This window comes from Scylla paramamosain, chromosome 36 (assembly GCF_035594125.1).
Source record: "Scylla paramamosain isolate STU-SP2022 chromosome 36, ASM3559412v1, whole genome shotgun sequence".
Lineage (NCBI taxonomy): Eukaryota > Metazoa > Arthropoda > Malacostraca > Decapoda > Portunidae > Scylla > Scylla paramamosain.
The window spans coordinates 2,870,279-2,885,227 of record NC_087186.1 but is presented as its reverse complement, the minus strand read 5'-3'; the positions used below and the strand labels follow the sequence as shown (position 1 = coordinate 2,885,227).

The 14,949-nt window shown below is 38.5% G+C and overlaps 1 protein-coding gene across 4 annotated transcripts in view; it reads left to right on the top strand.

The window, feature by feature from the left end:
* Nucleotides 1–14,949, top strand: part of LOC135090826 (serine/threonine-protein phosphatase 6 regulatory ankyrin repeat subunit C-like) — a 203,516-nt gene that overhangs the window by 21,086 nt on the left and 167,481 nt on the right. For 2 of the 4 annotated variants that reach the window (XM_063987910.1, XM_063987911.1), the window contains exons 2-3: nucleotides 1–112; nucleotides 4,612–4,722. The exon at nucleotides 1–112 is cut by the window's left edge and continues 17 nt beyond it. In XM_063987910.1, the coding sequence (XP_063843980.1) occupies nucleotides 1–112; nucleotides 4,612–4,722 (223 nt within the window). The remainder of the gene's footprint in view (nucleotides 113–4,611; nucleotides 4,723–14,949) is intronic. The other 2 variants (XM_063987914.1, XM_063987912.1) reach the window with 2 other exon arrangements.

The window sequence follows — 14,949 nt, the reverse complement described above, 5'->3', positions numbered from 1 at the left end:
GTTATGATGAGCAAGTAACACCTACAAGTTCAAAAGTGCAAGATGACACGAGGTCACGAACACCTTCCAGGATGAATCCGGTCCAAATGAGCCAAAGTCCAAGTGAACCAAGGTCCGAATATGCCTACATTTATTTGAATCAATATTTTCACCCCCATGTATGAGTTACTTTTACTACAACCAGTGTTGAGGCCAATTATTATTACTATTATTTTTATTATTATTATTATTTTTTTTTATAAATTCAATTCGAATGCAGTGTAAAATGTGAATTAATCCATTTCAGTTTGATTAGATAAAAAAAAAATTTTAAATTCCAATTCAATTCATAAGTTTTCAATTCCAACTCTTTATGAAGTTCTGATTTATATACCATGCGAGTGGGTTAACTTAAATTTTACTCAACCCAGTTAATCTCAATATTATTAACAGGAATCCATCTTTCTGTGTGAGGAAGCAGCCTACAGAAGCGACTATCACTTTTGGGGAATCTATGAATGTTAACAGGAAACAAATTTGCAGGCCCTCATTCTGCTTAGTTTATCACCTGCAATGTTGTTGTTGTTTTTTTCAGTCTTGAACATGATATAATCTTTTTTTTTTTTTTATGTAGGAAGGATACTGGCCAAGGGCAGCAAAAATCTAATAAAAAAAAAATGCCCACTGAAATGCCAGTCCCATAAAAGGGTCAAAGCAGTGGTCAAAAATTGGTGGATAAGTGTCTTGAAACCTCCCTCTTGAAGGAATTCAAGTCATAGGAAGGTGGAAATACAGAAGAAGGCAGGGAGTTCCAGAGTTTACCAGAGAAAGGGATGAATGATTGAGAATACTGGTTAACTCTTGCGTTAGAGAGGTGGACAGAATAGGGGTGAGAGAAAGAAGAAAGTCTTGTGCAGCGAGGCCGCGGAAGGAGGGGAGGCATGCAGTTAGCAAGATCAGAAGAGCAGTTGGCATGAAAATAGCGGTAGAAGACAGCTAGATATGCAACATTGCGGCGGTGAGAGAGGGGCTGAAGACAGTTAGTTAGAGGAGAGGAGTTGATGAGACGAAAAGCTTTTGATTCCACCCTGTCTACAAGAGCAGTATGAGTGGAACCCCCCCAGACATGTGAAGCATACTCCATACATGGACGGATAAGGCCCTTGTACAGAGTTAGCAGCTGGGGGGGTGAGAAAAACTGGCGGAAACGTCTCAGAACACCTAACTTCATAAAAGCTGTTTTAGCTAGAGAGGAGATGTGAAGTTTCCAGTTCAGATTATAAGTAAAGGACAGACCGAGGATGTTCAGTGTAGAAGACGGGGACAGTTGAGTGTCATTGAAGAAGAGGGGATAGTTGTCTGGAAGATTGTGTCTGGAAGATTGTGTGTTGATAGATGGAGGAATTGAGTTTTTGAGGCATTGAACAATACCAAGTTTGCTCTGCCCCAATCAGAAATTTTAGAAAGATCAGAAGTCAGGCGTTCTGTGGCTTCCCTGCGTGATATGTTTACCTCCTGAAGGGCTGGACGTCTATGAAAAGACGTGGAAAAGTGCAGGGTGGTAGCATCAGCATAGGAGTGGATAGGATAAGAAGTTTGGTTTAGAAGATCATTAATGAATAATAAGAAGAGAGTGGGTGACAGGACAGAACCCTGAGGTACACCACTGTTAATAGATTTAGGAGAAGAACAGTGACCATCTACCAAAGCAGCAATAGAACGGTCAGAAAGGAAACTTGAGATGAAGTTACAGAGAGAAGGATAGAAACCGCAGGAGGGTAGTTTGGAAATCAAAGCTTTGTGCCAGACTCTACCAAAGGCTTTTGATATCTCCAAGGCAACAGCAAAAGTTTCACCAAAGTCTCTAAAAGAGGATGACCAAGACTCAGTAAGGAAAGCCAGAAGATCACCAGTAGAGCGGCCTTGACGGAACCCATACTGGCGAACAGATAGAAGGTTGTGAAGTGATAGATGTTTAAGAATCTTCCTGTTGAGGATAGATTCAAAAACTTTAGATAAGCAGGAAATTAAAGCAATAGGACGGTAGTTTGAGGGATTAGAGCGGTCACCCTTTTTAGGAACAGGTTGAATGTAGGCAAACTTCCAGCAAGAAGGAAAGGTAGATGTTGACAGACAGAGCTGAAAGAGTTTGACTAGGCAAGGTGCAAGCACGGAGGCACAGTTTCGGAGAACAATAGGAGGGACCCCATCAGGTCCATAAGCCTTCCGAGGGTTTAGACCAGCGAGGGCATGGAAAACATCATTACGAAGAATTTTAATACGTGGCATGAAGTAGTCAGAGGGTGGAGGAGAGGGAGGAACAAGCCCAGAATCGTCCAAGGTAGAGTTTTTAGCAAAGGTTTGAGCAAAGAGTTCAGCTTTAGAAATAGATGTGATAGCAGTGGTGCCATCTGGTTGAAGTAGAGGAGGGAAAGAAGAAGAAGCAAAGTTATTGGAGATATTTTTGGCTAGATGCCAGAAATCACGAGGGGAGTTAGATCTTGAAAGGTTTTGACATTTTCTGTTAATGAAGGAGTTTTTGGCTAGTTGGAGAACAGACTTGGCATGGTTCCGGGCAGAAATATAAAGTGCATGAGATTCTGGTGATGGAAGGCTTAAGTACCTTTTGTGGGCCACCTCTCTATCATGTATAGCACGAGAACAAGCTGTGTTAAACCAAGGTTTAGAAGGTTTAGGACGAGAAAAAGAGTGAGGAATGTACGCCTCCATGCCAGACACTATCACCTCTGTTATGCGCTCAGCACACAAAGACGGGTCTCTGACGCGGAAGCAGTAGTCATTCCAAGGAAAATCAGCAAAATACCTCCTCGGGTCCCCCCAACTAGCAGAGGCAAAACGCCAGAGGCACCTTCGCTTAGGGGGATCCTGAGGAGGGATTGGAGTGATAGGACAAGATAAAGATTTGAGATTGTGATCGGAGGAGCCCAACGGAGAAGAAAGGGTGACAGCATAAGCAGAAGGATTAGAGGTTAGGAAAAGGTCAAGAATGTTGGGCGTATCTCCAAGACGGTCAGGAATACGAGTAGGGTGTTGCACCAATTGCTCTAGGTCATGGAGGATAGCAAAGTTGTAGGCTAGTTCACCAGGATGGTCAGTGAAGGGAGAGGAAAGCCAAAGCTGGTGGTGAACATTGAAGTCTCCAAGAATGGAGATCTCTGCAAAAGGGAAGAGGGTCAGAATGTGCTCCACTTTGGAAGTTAAGTAGTCAAAGAATTTCTTATAGTCAGAGGAGTTAGGAGAGAGGTATACAGCACAGATAAATTTAGTATGAGAATGACTCTGTAGTCGTAGCCAGATGGTAGAAAACTTGGAAGATTCAAGAGCGTGGGCACGAGAGCAGGTTAAGTCATTGCGCACATAAACGCAGCATCCAGCTTTGGATCGAAAATGAGGATAGAGAAAGTAGGAGGGAACAGAAAAGGGGCTACTGTCAGTTGCCTCAGACACCTGAGTTTCAGTGAGGAAAAGAAGATGAGGTTTAGAAGAGGAGAGGTGGTGTTCTACAGATTGAAAATTAGATCTTAGACCGCGAATGTTGCAGAAGTTAATGAAGAAAAAGTTGAGGGGGGTGTCAAGACACTTAGGGTCGTCGACGGAAAGGCAGTCCGACCTGGGGACATTTATGGTCCCCTCCCCAGATGGGGACTCCGAGGCTGGTGTAGGAGTCGCCATGATTTTAAAATTTTTGAGTGAAAGGTGTGTGTGTTATTAGGTGCTTGTAGTTTTGTGTGGAGGAAGAGAGTTGTCTTTAGAGGGCAGGCTGTGACTACCCCCTTGTGTTGTGAGACACAAAGGGAAACGTTCAGTGAGGTCACAGCTGGGTTTAATGATAAGTTCACAGCACCCCCTGAACAGTGCTTTAGACCTCACTGGGAGTAATTATCGTTTCGGTAGGTGTCTACTGCCTCCTCCTCCTAATATAATTATAAATACTCGTACTTATATTGTTATACTTATATAAAATTGAAGGGAATATAAGAAGAAAAAAACATTCTTAAATATATTATCAAAAACATAAATATGATCGATATGATAAAGATAATAGTTTCTTAAGTCTGACAGCCCTACTCATACATGTGAGAACAATAATAGCCATATGAGTGTGGTTGCCAAACTCTACAATATGCAGTAATCTACATTATAAGTATTTTTTTTTTTTTGTGCCAATAAATGAGTAAACTACATTTTACATTAAAATTTATTGTAATATTTGCTATTGTTGTAAGTAATATAACGACCGCATATTACGGTATAAATACTTACCTGGCAAAAGAAACAACCTTGCTCATGAAGGCGGTTCTTCAAAGGCGAGACCCACTATCGCACTCCGGCGGTCCTTACCCCTGAGATTAACTGAGACCCAAATGTGATTAACTCGAGTGCGAAATTCATTGGCATCATTTCCAATGAATGTTTATATATATATATATATATATATATATATATATATATATATATATATATATATATATATATATATATATATATATATATATATATATATATATATATATATATATTAGCATCAATTCCAATTCAATTCCCATTCAACTCATAACTGACCCCAACCCTGACTACAACAACTACTAATACTACTTTTTGTAATTACAGAATGCATGACGACACAAGCTCTTCTGGTTGTGGTGAGCCAGAAACACTTGCAAGCTCAAAAGTGCAAGATGACACACACTTCCTAGGAAAAAAAAGTCAGCTTGTAAAAAGGTAAATAAGTATAGACAAAAATGGCGTGAAATCTAGACAAATGAAGCTCTGTTCTCTGTGTGGTTAACCAGGAAAAAAGAGTATACATTCTGGAAAACTTGCAACTTGGATATTACATGTGCAAAGTCAGAAATTACACTATGTAACAAAATTTCACTTTTGTCTTGTCCTTGTTCCCAAACTGTAATTCTTCAGTTATTTTCATGTAAACAAAATAGAAAAAAAAGTTATTTTGATAAAAAAAAAACTTTGCTTTTATGGTGAGAAAAATTAATTTACATTTTTTTTTTTTTTTTGCCTTATTTCATTATAGTATGGGTTAGTATTGGTTTTCATGTCAGGTAAAGGCTTTGCAAAATCCCATTTGCTTATCTGATTGCTTTTGAAATATTTTAAATACGTAAAAAATATATATATATATATATATATATATATATATATATATATATATATATATATATATATATATATATATATATATATATATATATATATATATATATATATATATATATATATTCTAAACATTTCTAAATTTAATAAGATCATTCTTCAACTGACCAAATCTAGCAATAAATTTATCATAATTAGAAGAATTTGCTTACATTTCAGAAATTTCAGATCTTCAAGAATGTTCTACCAGACACTTTTGGAAGTTCTAGAACATTTTAGAACATTCTATTCAATGTAAACATTTACAGAATATTCTAAAACTCTCGAGAATACAGTAGAAATATGTAGAAGTATTAAGAATTTTATAGAATCTACAAGAATTTTGTAATGATTCAGAAAGTAGGTTCAAAAACATTCTAGAAAGATTGAGAACATTTTGCAACACATTCTAGAAAGACTAAGAATATTTTAGAGTACTGCTTAACAATATGAAAATAGGGGCTTGCAGACCACCAATCATTTCTGCTTTGGCTTCCTGAGAAGACACATCACAAAAGGTGAAATGACATCAAGAGGCTGCAATCACTCCCCAGATGCATTCTGCTACATGTGTGGTAAATTTCTCAAGACAAGAACAAAGATGCTCTCTGTGACAGCACCTAGAAAAATGTGTGAAGCTTACAAAGCATGTTTTGCTATGCCAGTTGGGACCAAGATAAGACCTGGGCACCTCAATTTGCTTGTGAGCATTGTAAGAAAACACTTGAAGGTAAAATAGCTGTTAGTTTTTCAAAAGTAAAAACCAATTAAGAATTAAGAATGAAAATGAAATAAGTTTAACAGAAACACATACTGTTGTTCTTTTACAGGATGGTATATAAGGGAAAACAGAGCCATGAAATTTGCTATTCCTAGAATGTGGCGTGAACCTACTGATCACTCAACTGACCGCTTTTTTTTTTTTTTTTTATGTAGGAAGGACACTGGCCAAGGGCAACACAAATCTAATAAAAAAAATGCCCACTGAAATGCCAGTCCCATAAAAGGGTCAAAGCAGTGGTCAAAAATTGATGAATAAGTGTCTTGAAACCTCCCTCTTGAAGGAATTCAAGTCATAGGAAGGAGGAAATACAGAAGCAGGCAGGGAGTTCCAGAGTTTACCAGAGAAAGGGATGAATGATTGAGAGTACTGGTTAACTCTTACGTTAGAGAGGTGGACAGAATAGGGGTGAGAGAAAGAAGAAAGTCTTGTGCAGCGACACCGCGGGAGGAGGGAAAGCATGCAGCTAGCAAGATCAGAAGAGCAGTTAGCATGAAAATAGCGGTAGAAGACAGCTAGAGATGCAACATTGCGGCGGTAAGACAGAGGCTGAAGACAGTCAGTTAGAGGAGAGGAGTTGATGAGACGAAAAGCTTTTGATTCCACCCTGTCTAGAAGAGCAGTATAAGTGGAACCCCTCCAGACATGTGAAGCATACTCCATACATGGACGGATAAGGCCCTTCCTTGTACAGAGTTAGCTGCTGGGGGGGTGAGAAAAACTGGCGGAGACGTCTCAGAACACCTAACTTCATAGAAGCTGTTTTAGCTAGAGATGAGATGTGAATTTTCCAGTTCAGATTATAAGTAAAGGACAGACCAAGGATGTTCAGTGTAGAAGAGCGGGAAAGATCAGAAGTCAAGCGTTTTTTGGCTTCCCTGCGTGAAATGTTTACCTCCTGAAGGGTTGGACGTCTATGAAAAGACGTGGAAAAGTGCAGGGTGGTATCATCAGCATAGGAGTGGATAGGACAAGAAGTTTGGTTTAGAAGATCATTAATGAATAATAAGAAGAGAGTGGGTGACAGGACAGAACCCTGAGGAACACCACTGTTATTAGATTTAGGAGAAGAACAGTGACCGTCTACCACAGCAGCAATAGAACGGTCAGAAAGGAAACTTGAGATGAAGTTACAGAGAGAAGGAGAGAAGCCATAGGAGGGTAGTTTGGAAATCAAAGCTTTGTGCCACGATCATGCATGGAGGATCCTTCCAAACGCCGATCTGGAAAAAATACACCTGATGTTTTCTATCCAGACATTCCATCTTCCATTGCAACAGTACCAGATAGTGCTGATCTTCTTGTACCAGGTCCTTCAGAAAGAAGTTAACAATCAGAAGAAAGCAGCAAGTCAGAAGATGAGCTAAACAGAGAGGAAGACTGACATCACATATACAGTTGTAGTTAGGAGGAATCCTTACTACCCAAACCAAAGAGACCTCAATGACCTCATCAGAGATTTTTGGTTTGACAAAGTTAAATGATGTAACACGCTCGTTTGATGTTGCTGGAATTGTTTGCAATGCAGATGAATGGAGACTCTTCATTGACAGCCATTTCTGCCTCTTGCTCATTTTGTGCATCTTAAGGACTACAGCAGTGTAAAGGTTTTACTGGAAACATTGAACTACAACAGGTATGGCTGGGAAGTTATTGGAGACTTCAAGATGGTGGCTTTCTTGATGCGACTGCAAGGAGGTTTTACCAAGAATTCCTGTTCTCATTGCCTTTGTGACAGTAGAGACAGCAACACATTAGCAGAGAAAGACAACTTCAAGGACAATATGGGAGCATGGGATCGCTTCCACCAAAATATAGTGAACTTTGAACAGAGATATCAGGGATCCTTCAATGAAAACACGATGGGTAGACTACATCTAGGGCCTCATACGTGATTTGTTGTATTCACGCAAAAAAAAAAAAAAAAATATCATTCTAAAAACCACAAAAGGAAAGTTTGACCGGACATTTTCTCTTGTTTTGCAATGAAAATAGTTGGAAAATGACACTTGCTTGCCAAAGACAAAAATCGTGATACACAGTGTTATCGGACATAAGCACAAACAGGTTAGTCTCCAAATTTCGAAAACAAAAGTCTGTTGTCAGTTATGTGATTGCAAATGACCCAGCTGAAAAAAAATCTGCACACAAAATTGAACTTCAAGTGTATTTTTTATTTTTATTTTTTCTATTTTTTTTTTTTTTATCAGAGCCCATCTCATTATGTGAACCTTTACTAGACCTATTTAAAACTTTGTTTTCTAATGTGAAGTTTTTGCAGAAAGTAAAACCTGGAAAGCAGAGGGCCTCAGATATAATTAGAGAATAATTTGGAAAGGATTTGGCTGCTGAACTATTTGGAATTTTACGCTAAAGACTTTTCTCTGTCATAGTAGATGAAACAATTGACAGGAGCACTACAAAACAATTTTGTGATTGATTGATTTAATGTATGGCGCCGCAACATCGTGCATTCATATGGCACCGCTACAAACCTTTAAAAGCGACAAAGACTGCAGCTTTTAACATACTGGTATTAAAAACTAAATAATAGGAATGGTAAAAATGTTAAAAGACCACTGTAAAATTACAAAGTAAAAAAAAAAAAGAAAGTGAAAAAAAAACTTAAGAGATAAAAATGAGAGGGCTGGTATAGTAACGTTTTAGTTACTTAATTTAATTTAAAGTGAGAGGGTACTGACCCCATTGATCCAGACCACTGTGTCTGACGTTGCTCGTTCCGTACCCAAGACACTGACTCCACTGACCGAGATATCTGGCGCTGTTCGTTACGTGCCCAAGACTTTGAGCTCACTGACCCAGATACCAGGCGTTGTTCGTTACATTCCCAAGAAACTGACCCCACTGACCGAGGCCCCAAGACCTGGCGTTGTTCGTTACGTCTTCCTCATTTGCCCCCATTTTCTCCCAGTGCAAAGATAAAGTTCTGCCCAATACTATATTACTGATTAAATATATAAAATAAGAACAGTTAAAAAGGTAATCTATAGTTTGTTTAGAAGATCAGCCTTTTCCACAAAATTAAAGACCTCATATCCCGGGGAGAGAGCCCTCTCTCCAATTATCAGTGACATCTGGAAAATTCCATTATCATCGCGGCAACGGAAATGATATCGTCGCTCCCGCAGCTCCACCAGACTGGGACACTCTACTAGAAAGTGTCGCAAATGGTTGGGTTCCGAGGGACATGAGGTAACAATGAGTGAAACGTGTGACCCGTCCGGAGACGGGCCAGTGCAGTCTTTGAGCGGCACTCGTGCACATGGACATACGCCCATGGACGGAAAGTTACATAAGTTATCTCACCCATCTTAGTGGTGGCAACCAAATCGTCTCACTTGCCCTGCCACCTGGCAAGAACTGCCACCCTTATACTGACTGGAGTACAAGTCATGAAGTGGAATGGGGTTGGAATGAGCAACTCGAGTTGCCACCTCTTTAACCAGCCTATCGGCCTTCTCATTCCCCTGTGCTGGGTCCCATGTGCAGGGACCTAGCAAAATTCGACATGATAGCTTCAACGCTGTAAAATGTATAGCCACTCAAGAATCGATAAAACAAGATGGTGAAAAGAAGGGTTAAAATGTTGAATAGCGGAAAGAACACTGCGCGAATCGATAATTGTAGAGGATGAGGTGGAAAGAGTAAAAACAATTCTTAAAGCTAAAATAATGTCAGTTTTGCCATAAAAACGGAGGCAACACCGGGGAGGCTACCGCCTTTACAGCATGAAGAAAAGTTAACACCAAATCCGACTCCATCTTTGGATTTCGAACCGTCCGTAAATACAGGGATAGAGTCGGAAAATGTGGAATAGTATTCCAAGAATAATGCACGGGATTCATAATCCGGTAGTAAGTTCTTATTAGGAATAACAGGGCTGCAGAAAGAAATATCTGGGAATTGCCAGTAACCAACTCTAGGATATCTACAGGACTTACAGAAACAGTGTGTAATTTAATGTCGCCTCAGCAGATGCAACCCTAATACCAAAATGTTTAGGCAAGTTTGGGTGAGACATATATAAACGGGAACGTGAATCACGGGAGACGGCCACACAAGGATGAGAGTCGGGAAGACCTTGAACACGATACGAGAATCTCAGTAATATAGACTGGCGAAGCAAGTCCAGGGAATGACACCAGCATTCATCAGTAAGCTAGAGATTGGGGATGGCCGAAATGTACCACTTGACCGATATGGTGCACCGAGTCCAACACACGAAGCCGAAATTCAATAGCAGAGGAATAAACTTCACATCCATACTACAACTTTGAAACAATAAGATTTCGGTGCATGAGAAGGAGGGTTTGCCTAGCAGCTCCCCAAGAGGTATGAGCTAAAACCCTAAGGAGTGACAGTGCCTTCATACTTGCTTCCTTAATATAACGAAAGTGATGTACCGAAATCAGGTGTCTGTCAAATTCAAGTCCCAGGAAACGAGTTTCCTCCACACAAGAGATTCTTCGATTATATAGATATAGATCTGGGTCAGAGTAAACACCACGAAGGCGGCAAAAATGTATGGCCACAGTCTTCGAAGCTGAGAAACGAAATCTCCGAGTTGCCGCCCAATGAGAAATCCCATTAACCGCTAACTACAATTTCATCTCAATCAAAGGCAAACGCACCGCAAAAAAAGGAAATCGACAAGTCATCCATATATAAACTACTACAAATTTCTCCCGAAAGTACACCATAGACACAATTTATAGCTACAGCGAAAAGTGTGACACTATGTATACTTCCTTACTGCACCCTATCTTCAACAGGGTAAACTCCTGACAGATAGCCACCAACCCGTACCCGTAAAAACCGACGAGATAAAAACTGCTGTAAAAAATAGGGAGTCGGCCTCAGAGACGAAACTCGAAAAGAATAAGTAGAATGCCATGACGCCAGGCTGTGTTGTAAGTTTTCTCTAAATAAAAAAAAGACAGACATGGTGTTACTTATTAGCAAATGCCTAACAAATGGAAGATTCGTGAAATAATAAACCGTCAGATTTTCCAGAAACCATACTGAAGAGGAGACAAGTATTTGCCTCTCTCTAGAAACCACATAAGCCAGATATTCACTATATTTTCCAGCAACTTAGAAATACAAGAAGTTAAAAAAAAAAAAAGATGAGGCAATAAATTGGTTATTAGCTGATGATATTTTTTTCCAGACTTTGGAATGGGAATAATTACAGCCAAACCAGTATTCCAAATAAAGTTATAAAGGTGGACATGTGACTCAAAAAGGAATATGGGATGTCATAGTGACTCGGGGATGAATCATGGCACTGGGACAAAGACCATGCACAACTCTGACCAAGAAAATGGGACATTATAAGACTCTCCATCAGGGGGAGGCAAAATTGACGCCAGCAGACTCCAGATGCCGACAATGAAGTGGCATAGGTGTAGTTGAATCCTTTCTAAAGAGACCTGCAAGGTGCTCAGCAAAAAGGTCGGCAACTATCCTGGGGATAAAATAGGTGGGGGAGGAGCAGAGTACTTCCCAGATATTTTTTCTGACTTTCTTTTAGGCATGTTGTTATACAGTTAGATCTTGTAATGTTGCTCCTTCTATCAGTCGCCAAAGAATTTATGATGCTCATGAATATATGCATAGACAAGCCTAACGAAATCTTGATATATTAGCTTTCATGCTCCTCATTATAAATAACAGTTATAACATTTCACTTTTGTCTTGTCCTTGGCCCCAAACCATAATTTTCTAGTTATTTCCATTTAATGAAAATAGAAAAAAAATGCTATTTTGATCCTAAAAGTTTGCTTTTGTGGTTAGAACAATGAATTTACATTTTTGCCTTATAGTGTGGGTTGCTATTGGTTTCCATGCTAGGTAAAGACCTTTCCAAAATCTCAATTGCTTATCTAATTGCTTTTGAAATGTTGTAAATAAATTAAAACAATGAAAGAAAGAATATAAATTGCTCCAAAGATTTTTTATTTTAATAAGAACTGACCAGATCTAGCAATAGATTTTCATATTTACATTTCAGAAATCTCAAATCTTCCAGAATGTTCTACCAGACATTTTGCTTTTGTTTGTTTTTGTTTGTTTTGTTTGTAGAACATTTTAGAACATTCTATTCAATGTAGACATTTCACGAATATTCTAGAACTTTCTAGAATACAGTAGAAATATGTGGAAGTATTAAGAACTTTCTAGAATATATAAGAATTTTCAAGAATGATTCAGAATATTCTAAAGTAGGTTCAAGAATATTCTAGAAAGATTGAGAACATTATGGAACACATTCAGGAAAGACTAAGAATATTCTAGAGTACTGTTCGACAGTATAAAAGTACTGTTTTGGCTGCCTAAGAAGACAAATCACAAGAGGTGAAATGGCATCAAGAAGCTGCAATTATTCTACAGATGCATTCTGCTACATGTGTGGTCAATTAATCAAGACAAGAGCAAAGAAGTTCTCTGTGACTGCATCTGGAAAATATTTTGCTGTGCCAGTTAGGTACCAAAGCAAGACCTGGGCACCTTAATTTGCTTGTGAGCATTGTAAGAGAACACTAAACGGTAAAATAGCTATTAGTTTTTCAAGAGTAAAACTCAATTAAGTATTAAGAATAAAAACAAAAGAAGTTTAACAAAAATTTATACTGTTGTTCTTTTACAGGATGGTATAGAGGAGAAAACAGAGCCTTGAAATTTGCTATTCCTAGAATATGGTGTGATCACTCAACTGACTGTTTTTTTTTTTTTTTTCTGTATGGTGGATCCCTCCAAATGCCGATCTGGAAAAAAAAAATGAACTTGATGTTTTCTTTCTATTCAGACATCCCATCTTCCATTGCACCAGTACCATACAGTGCTGATATTCCTGTACCAGCTCCTCCAGAAAGAAGTCAACTATCAGAAGAAAGCAGCAAGTCAGAAGATGAGCTAAACAGAGAGGAAGGCTGTGACATCACAGACACAGTTATAGTTAGGAGGAATCCTTACTAACCAAACAAAAGAGACCTCAATAACCTCATCAGAGATCTCGGTTAGACAAAGTTAAATGGTGAGCTTTTGATTTCAAGGCTGAAGGAATGGGATTTATTTGATGACAGTGTGCAAGTGACCAACCAAAGAAAATGTCACAAACATTTCTCAAGCTTCTTTGCATAGAAGGACAGGCTATGCTACTGCAATGATGTATCAGGCTTGTTTGATGTTATTGGAATTGCTTGCAATGCAGTTGAATGGAAACTTCATTGACGGCTACTCCAAAAGCCTGAAAACTGTACTTCTGCATAATGGAAACAAGTATCCATCTCTACCTCCTGCTCATTCTGTGCATCTTAAGGAGGACTACAGCAGTATAAAACTTCTACTGAGAACTTTGAACTACAACAAGTATTGCTGGGAAGTTATTGGAGACTTCAAAATGGCCTTCTTGATGTGACTACAAGGAGATTTTACCAAAAATCCCTGTTTTCTTTGCCTTTGGGGCAGTAGAGAGAGAGCACCACATTACCAGAAAAGCACTGGCTTCCAAGGACTAACACTATAGTGAGAGAACACAATATCAAACATGAGCCATTGGTGAATCCTCCAAAAAGGTTTTGTTTCCTCCACTACACATTAAACTGGGTCTCATGAAACAGTTTGTTAAAGCTCTTGACAAGGAGTCTCCTGCCTTCAGTTGTCTTCGAGACTTCTTTCCTAAGCTTTCAGAGGCAAAGGTGAAAGCTGGTATCTTCAATGAACCACAAGTAAGGGAAATTATGGAGTACTCAAAATTTCCACACAAACTCACAGAAAAGGAGAAAAAAGCTTGGCAGTGTTTCATTGCTGTATTGCAGAGCTTTCTTGGCATCAACAAGGCTGATGACTATATGGAACTGGTTGAAGATTTAGTGAAGTGGTGAGATGGGTTGTAGAATGTCCTTGAAGGTCCATATCATACGTGAAAGTGATTTGTTTGTTGTGTTCATGCAAATCAAGAAAATAAAATCATTTTTAATCCTAAAAAATAATTTTAAAAGATTTAGAATAAATGTTTGTATCATTTGAAATTTTTTTTCTGTCCAAAAATAGTGAAAATAGTGAAATTTTGCTATTTTTGAGCAAAAAAAAAAAAATCATTCTGAAAGCCACAAAATCAAAGTTAAGCAGTAGTAATGGATATTTTTGTATTGTTTTTGCAATGAAAAGAGTTGGAAAATAACACTTGTTTGTCAAAGACAAAAAATCTTGTTACATAGTGTAATTCATTTGACACTGGTGTTCTGGATTTCTACACAATAAAATAAAAGTCACTTTCCTTGTAGATCCACATTTTAAACACTAACAGTTGCTTGCTCAATATGTATTCCCTCATTACTTACTTGCTCCATCATCAATCTAACTGAACGAAAATTCATTGTCGAGAATGTTTAAGTATTTTGTGTCAGAATCATGTATGATTATATATTGTAGTGGTTGAAAATGACATATATCTGCAGATTGAATTCAGGAAGCTATGTACGTTTTCCTGAGGTGATTTATGTAAGAAAATAAGGGAAGCTGCAATAAGTAATCAGGCCTACACGTGGCAGTTCCTGTATGAAACATGCTTATTAGTTCCACTTATCATCCCCATCCATAAATGTATCTAATCTTTTTTTTTTTAAGCTCTCTGAGGAGGACCAAGGAGGAATTAACCAAGGAGGAATAAATTAATTAAGGAGGAATGTAAATTGAAAAGTTTCAATCTCCTTTCGCAAGGAAAATTGGCCATCCCTTGTATTTTTTTCGTCATTCTCCTTTCTACTAACTCAGTTAAACAAACCTATATCGTTCCTGTAGCATTATGTGATATCAGGTGTTAACCACCGTTTCTCTGAGGAATGTAAATTTAAGTTTCAATCTCCTTTCGTAAGGAAAACTACTCATATGAGGTATCTTTTATTTTTCCTGTAACATGAAAACCAAAAGTGCACAGCATAATCTAATAGAGGCCTGACCAGCACCATTATGGCGTTATGTTCAATTCG